Source organism: Nematolebias whitei, chromosome 5 (assembly GCF_014905685.2).
Source record: "Nematolebias whitei isolate Nwh7 chromosome 5, NemWhi1, whole genome shotgun sequence".
In the NCBI taxonomy this organism is placed as follows: domain Eukaryota; kingdom Metazoa; phylum Chordata; class Actinopteri; order Cyprinodontiformes; family Rivulidae; genus Nematolebias; species Nematolebias whitei.
Genome location: NC_056502.1, coordinates 9,613,104 through 9,619,599, shown reverse-complemented (window position 1 = coordinate 9,619,599; position 6,496 = coordinate 9,613,104). Strand labels below are relative to the sequence as shown.

The window sequence follows — 6,496 nt, the reverse complement described above, 5'->3', positions numbered from 1 at the left end:
TATATATATAATCACCTTTGAAATGTGTCTGGATCAGGATCCAGCATTGTTGTGTGGGTAGAATTGTTGAAAGGATACTTATTGTAATTTTAGAGAAACATACACGCACGCTTTGCCTGAGGGGATTTCGCTCTCAGACTGCAGGCTTACTCGCAGTTCCTAGAGTTTCCAAAAGCAGAATGGGAGGAAGATCTTTCAGTTATCAGGCTCCTCTCTTGTGGAACCAACTTCCAGATTCAGTCCGTGAGGCTGACGCATTGTCCAGTTTTAAGACTGGACTTAAGACTTTCCTTTTCAATAAATCCTATAATTAGGGTTGCCTTGTTATGCTGCCATAAGCTTAGACTACTGGAGGACAAATTGACCTAATTTCCTTAAATGATTTGCTAAAATTGAATAGTTTTCCTGTGATATTATTTCTATATTAACATGTGATTTTTGACCTGCCATTGTGTATCTGTTCCTCCTTCCTGTTCCTCTCAAACCCAGCCGGTCAAAGCAGATGGCCACTTGTCCTGAGCCTGGTTCTGCTAAAGGTTTCTTCTTTAGGAGTTTTTCCTTTCCACTGTTGCCTTCATTCTTGCTCAAGATGAGAGTTCTGTGGTGGAGTTGAATTCAAAGCAATCTGCTCCTCAGAAAAATAATGTTAAATTATTATTTTTATATATGAATGTTTTTGTTCAGTGCCCTGAGATGACTTCTGTTGTGACTTGGTGCTATATAAACTGATCTAAATTGAACATATGTAAATAACAAGATAATTTGGGGATCGTTACAGGAGGACAGGTCAAGATCTTATACAGATCAAAATCATAGTGTAACAGATAAAGTTTTCTTGTTCTTGGGCTGTCAGCCTACAGTGCAGAATTTGTGTTTTGTTTAAAATATATGGAGCATCATGAAATTGAAAATGAGACGACCACACACTGAACTGTTTTCAAAAAATTAGGGTCATTACTCTCAAATGATTGTAACTGAAACGATAGTGCACGCTCTTAAACTTGAAATAATTACAGATGATCTTTAATTGCATTTTAGAAAACTTCTCTTTTCTTTTTCTAAAATCACCAGGTTTGCTTTTTATTTATTTTTTTTATTTTTTTTATGCCGCTCGCTTCATTAAAAGATGTTTGGGATAATAAATAACTCAAAGATGTGTATTAATGAAAAAGGGTGAGAAAGTCAAGAAGTATTTCAAAAATGTAAAGGGGTCATTATATGACTAGTTGTAAAAACTGCATGCCAGAGAGAGAAACACACAACTAGTGGTTTTTTGAGTCAATAGTGCAGGATTTTAATAACAAAGTTTCTTACGTTAACAACAAGAAAATATATATAGATACAGTATATATTTATATAGAAATGACATACATTGTTGCATGAAGAAATAAATGAAATACATTGTTGGTAAATAGCTGTCATCTTTGGGTGCTGAGTTGAAGCAAACAGGATTCTGTTGGACACCTCTGACAATCGATGCCAGTGAACACAATCCATGCAAACTGACACTCTGCCTTACATAGAACCGGATTTGCTGATAGCTTTTCTGTAAACCTAAGCTCATTTCAGATGGACAGTGATAAAGTGGAGATCTGGTCAGAATTTTGGAATGGAAGGGGCTTTTGTGTTTCAGTCCCCGTGGATGAAATGCTGCATCATGTGGGAACAACACAAAGTGTGGTTGAAAGAGGAGGTGATGCAGCACACGCCTCTGTCAACACTTGTTTGAAAGGTCATCATGCAAGTATGGGTCAAAATGCGCATGATTTAAAAAAAAGTTTTGAACTAAGACACTTTCAATCATTTCTAATTTAATTTAAATACTTAGTTTGGGGAATTTTAGCGAACTGAGAATCATACATCACAGTACTGTTCAACGTTTTTGTTTGTGTAATAATTATTTATGTATTTTTCTCATTTATATTTTGAGAAAAAAATAAATGAAATAAATGCCTTCCATAGCAACTTTATTATGGTTTTGTTAATTATTCAGTAATGATATGAAGAAACTAGATTTGTTTTTATATTTTGCACTTAAAGCAAGATGTAGATACTTCATACTTTGTATTTCCATCCATCATATTTAAAATATTAGACCTTGTCTCCCTGCCTTCTCTCATTGTTTGGCATTGAAGCCAGCCATGCCAAGCCTGACATTTTTATTTATTTATTTATTTTGGAACCAGAGTATCATGTTTGCAGATGACATTGTGATCTGTGGTTTGAAAATAATTTCCCTTTGGGATTAATAAAGTATATTTGAATTGAAATTGAAATTGAATTGAATAGAGAACAGGGAACAGGTGGAAGAGAACTTGGAGAGGTGCAGGTATGCACTTGAAAGAAGAGGAATGAAAGTCAGCCGTAGTAAGACAGAGTACATGTATGAATGAGAGGGAGGCCGGTGGAACAGTGAGGCTACAAGGAGCAGAGGCCACAAAGGTGCAGGACTTCAAGGACTTGGTACACTGTCCAGAAAAATGGGGAGTGTGGTAAAGAGGTGAAGAAAAGAGACCAGGCAGGATGGAGCGGATGGAAAAAAGTTTCAGAAGTGATTTGCAACAAAAGGATGGCAGAAAAGGTCAAAGCAAAAGTTTACAAGACAGTGGTGAGACCAGCTATGTTGTATGGTCTGGAGACAGAGACATGGACAAAAAGACAGGAGACAGAACTGGAAGTGGCAGAAATGAAGATGTTGAGGTTCTCCTTAGGAGTGACAAGGCTGGATAAGATTAGGTATGAGATCATCAGAGGTACAGCACAGGTTGAACAACTGGGAGATAAAGCTAGAGAGGCCAGACTGAGATGGTTTGGACATGTCCAGAGGAGGGACAGTGGGTATACTGGTAGAAGGATGTTAGAAATGCAGATGCCAGGAAAAAGACAAAGAGGAGATAAATAGATGCAGTTAGAGAGGACATGGAGGTAGTTGGAGTGAGGACAGAGTGAGATGGAGGAGGATGACTCGCTGTGGTGACCCCTGAAGAGGGAAAAGAAGTCTCAGCGTCTGCATACTCATGATGGAGAGCCTTAAGTTCTGCCTACTTCCCTGCACAAAGTCATGATGCTACATCAGTTTTCGTTTAACCAAAACACATGAATTACAGCTAAACATTAGAAAAATGAATATTTGAGAAGTGAATTATTGAAAGAGGTGAACGAAGCCCAATGGGTCAAATAAATAAAAAATAAAACGCATACAAAAAAAAGAAAAAAAAAAGAAGAGAAACGGGAGAGAAGGCCTCAAGTTTCAGCTTTCAAACTTTTAAACTTACAAATATGCTTTGAATCTGATTCCTGGTCAGTTTGTGTCTCGTAAGCTTTGTAACCTTAATATTCCAGTTTGAACTGAGAAAACTTATTGTCTGAGAAGCAAAACAACTTCATCTAACAGGAAAACATTTTTTTATTATCATTATTTAACTGTTTGAACATGATGGCAACAATGAACATTTTATAGGAGAAATAATTATGGTCAATGGCTTAATTCTCACCTCATTTCATTTCAAATAAAACGAGGAAAAAACAAGATGAAAGTAACAAAATCGGAAATAAAACATGTATAGATTGTTTGTTTAATTTAATAGAATTAAATAAGCTGTTTCAAAAATGTATTTCAAGAAGTCATTAACTCGGAACGTAATGTCATTGTGACTGACATTCTGGTCTCTTTGGTATTAAAGAGTTAGAGAAACAAACAAAAAAACAGAAGGAAAGTTGTGAAATCCAAATGAAACGCACTCATTATAATTAAAGAATGTCAAGTTACACCAAACTTTAATGTGGCAGTATTTTGAAGTGTCTTAACCAGTTCTGGTTGTATCTGTGCATCTATAATCAAACCTTTTTATCTTAAGATCTAAGTAATATAAAACTGACATTATTCAGCCTCCATCTGTCAAAATCAGTTTCTGTTTTTTGATTAAATATAAACTGCACAAAACACGTTGAGTCAAAAGCAAATGGTTTTATTTAGTGTCAAATTGTTATTTTCAATGATAAAAAATTGACATTGTTTTCTTAAAAAAAAAAAAGAAATATACATGCTGCTCAGTGTATAAAAAAGACAAAAAAGTTGAAATATACACAATAAATATATTTAAAAAAAAAGAAAAGCGCTTCATCTGTTGAATCATTACTCTTAAAAGAGTTAACATAAATGGAGGGAGAGGTAAAGGAAAGGTCATTTCTTGAAGCGAAACCAGAAACAAAGTAATAAATTAATGATCCGTGGTCGTTGCAGGAAGCCTCAGAACTTGCAGCAGAACCCGCAGCCCTTGTTCCTGCAGCAGTTGCAGCAGTAACGGCACAGGGACAGGTGGCTCTGGCGCTTCTGCCTCATGTGATTTGGCATCTGTGGGAAAGACAAAAGGCATGAGCACGGTGTCATCAGCAGCACTTCATCCTCTGCGTGCGTTCGATAGAGCAGTGGGCTACACCGTAGGGGAAACCCATCCACTTACATTTTAATTTGCTCTTAGTAATTAGCTTAACTCGTTCGGTCAATTGAACATACCATCCACGATTCCACTGACGTGTCTTGATGCGCAGCAACTGGAGTGTCATTGCTCCCTGCCTCCTCCTGATCCTGGACCTGTTCATAAATTATGCACATTTAGGAGCCGCGAAGGTTCTCCGTGACAAAACATTTGCAGCTAATAAAGAAACGGGGTGAGTTTAGGTGGAAGTCTTACCCCCGTGAATGGGACGGCGGCGCTCTCTAAAACACAAATAAAGGCGAGCACGAGTGTCACTGCAACTGCAATGCTGAAGGCCTTCATCTTAGCTGGGTTTGGTTAAGCAATCCTTTGAAGATTAGAGCTGGTTAGGCTTCTTTCTCATGGGTGTCGAGCCACAGATGAGCACGGCGATGTCCTTAATGTATTCTTCAGCGATGGATGGTGTTCGTCAGAGCAACTGGATTCCTTCAGATGTTTCTCTGATCCTTGTCAGCTCTTTTGGTCTGATGGTGGAGCGTGCAAAACGTGTCGGTATTTATACACACATGGAGCCGGTGTTGCCTCATCACTGCTGGAGGCCCTGCCCATTCCTAGCAGCAGTTACCTAACTCTGCTGGGGAAATTTTGACCTCCTTATTCCTCTTCATCATTCTGTAGTTCTGCAATACCGGAGGAAATCTCTGATCTATTTTTTATACTGTGCCCTCGGTGTCCGTCCTTCATGTAAAAATACTTTCTGCTGAGATAAAACATAATCCCACATAGGCTACTAATTTTTGCCGTGCATGTGCGCAATACGTACTCAGTCACAGGGACCTTTGGCGGAGCAAACCTGACAGGAGCGCAGGAGATTACCCGGCGAAGACCGACACGGCACAGGTCAATCTATTCCACGGCTGACTGAGCCGCACTCATTTCAACCCAGGATATCCTTCATGACAGAGAAGTGGCCACTTTGGAATATCCATGGCTCAGTCTAAAGGGTGTAATTACAACCTCTCAAATGGAATAATTAGCCAGTCATTCTCAACACGTTCAGTTTTTTTTTTTTTTTTTTTTTGCATAATGAGCAGTTGAACCAAATTAAATCTCAGAACAGTGGGAGAATAGCCTGGATTAAAAAAAGCACATATGAGTCAGGTTGTTTTAAGATGAGTAAAGTGATGCTTTGAAATGTATTATTGGTTTAGTTTTTACTTTGCGTAGGTTAATAATTGTATCATTTGTAGATAATAAAGTCCCAAGAGCTCAGAAAACACCAGCTGCTTCTGTTCCATTAAAACACAGTCTGTCACTTCTTGGCGTTCCATCATTTAAGCCACTAATTGTTTTAAAAGCAAAATCAAAGATGTCTCTCTTATGACCACGGCGTCACAATAATAAATCGATCAGTTAAAAAGACTGTAGCTCTGAATTTGTCTGATTTCTTTGTACTCCCATCACTCAGGCAGCAATAAACACCTCCAGATTAATTAACCTGTCAGGGAAAGAAATTTCTTTCTCGGCAACATCGGGCCCCAGATAAACACAAAATCAATACCTATCCTAATTAAATAACAAAATAAAAAAAATATATATAGTTATATATAACTGGAGAGAGGCAAAACTTGATAAATGGTGGAATGTGCGGGCTGATAAAAATCTGAAGCCATTTGAATTCTCATTATACCTTCAAAGTCTTTTCAAATTGCTTCTTGTGGCTCAATTAGGGAACAACATGTTGCCCCCCACCCCCCAGTCCTTCCCCACCTGCCCACCCCTGCGTCAGCCTGTCTTGTTTGCTGATAACCCTGCTGGCCCGTTTGCTTGCTTTGGGTGACCACAACATCAGTGTCAACAAATAGAACCAGGAATGGCTCCATGTCTGCTGGAATACATCCGTGCTTTTTTTTTTTTTTTTTGACGCTCTGGGAAAATCTACGTCGTCGTTATTATTTGATGTTTCTCTGCGTTTTTTCAGAACGGCTGCAGTTTGTTGAGAAATAAACTCATAAAGAGCGTTTTGCGTCCCGTGATGATCAAAACATGAACTCCAC

At 38.3% G+C, this 6,496-nt stretch overlaps 1 protein-coding gene across 1 annotated transcript; it reads right to left on the bottom strand.

The window, feature by feature from the left end:
* Nucleotides 1-4,216: 4,216 nt before the first annotated feature.
* LOC119409899 (hepcidin antimicrobial peptide) lies at nucleotides 4,217-4,965 on the bottom strand. The gene is made up of 3 exons (XM_037676807.1): nucleotides 4,695-4,965; nucleotides 4,517-4,594; nucleotides 4,217-4,354 (listed from the first exon to the last, which is right to left on the bottom strand). Exons 1-3 carry the CDS (start codon nucleotides 4,779-4,781, stop codon nucleotides 4,250-4,252), a joined length of 270 nt encoding a protein of 89 aa, XP_037532735.1. The 5' UTR covers nucleotides 4,782-4,965; the 3' UTR covers nucleotides 4,217-4,249.
* Nucleotides 4,966-6,496: the final 1,531 nt, after the last annotated feature.

Excerpts from the sequence above, each read along its gene's own strand:
- LOC119409899 (XM_037676807.1), bottom strand. The coding sequence starts at position 4,781 with ATGAAGGCCTTCAGCATTGCAGTTGCAGTGACACTCGTGCTCGCCTTT. Across the intron at positions 4,595-4,694 it reads CCGCCGTCCCATTCACGGGG|GTCCAGGATCAGGAGGAGGC; the intron begins GTAAGACTTCCA and ends ATTTATGAACAG. Across the intron at positions 4,355-4,516 it reads CGTCAGTGGAATCGTGGATG|ATGCCAAATCACATGAGGCA; the intron begins GTATGTTCAATT and ends TCTTTCCCACAG.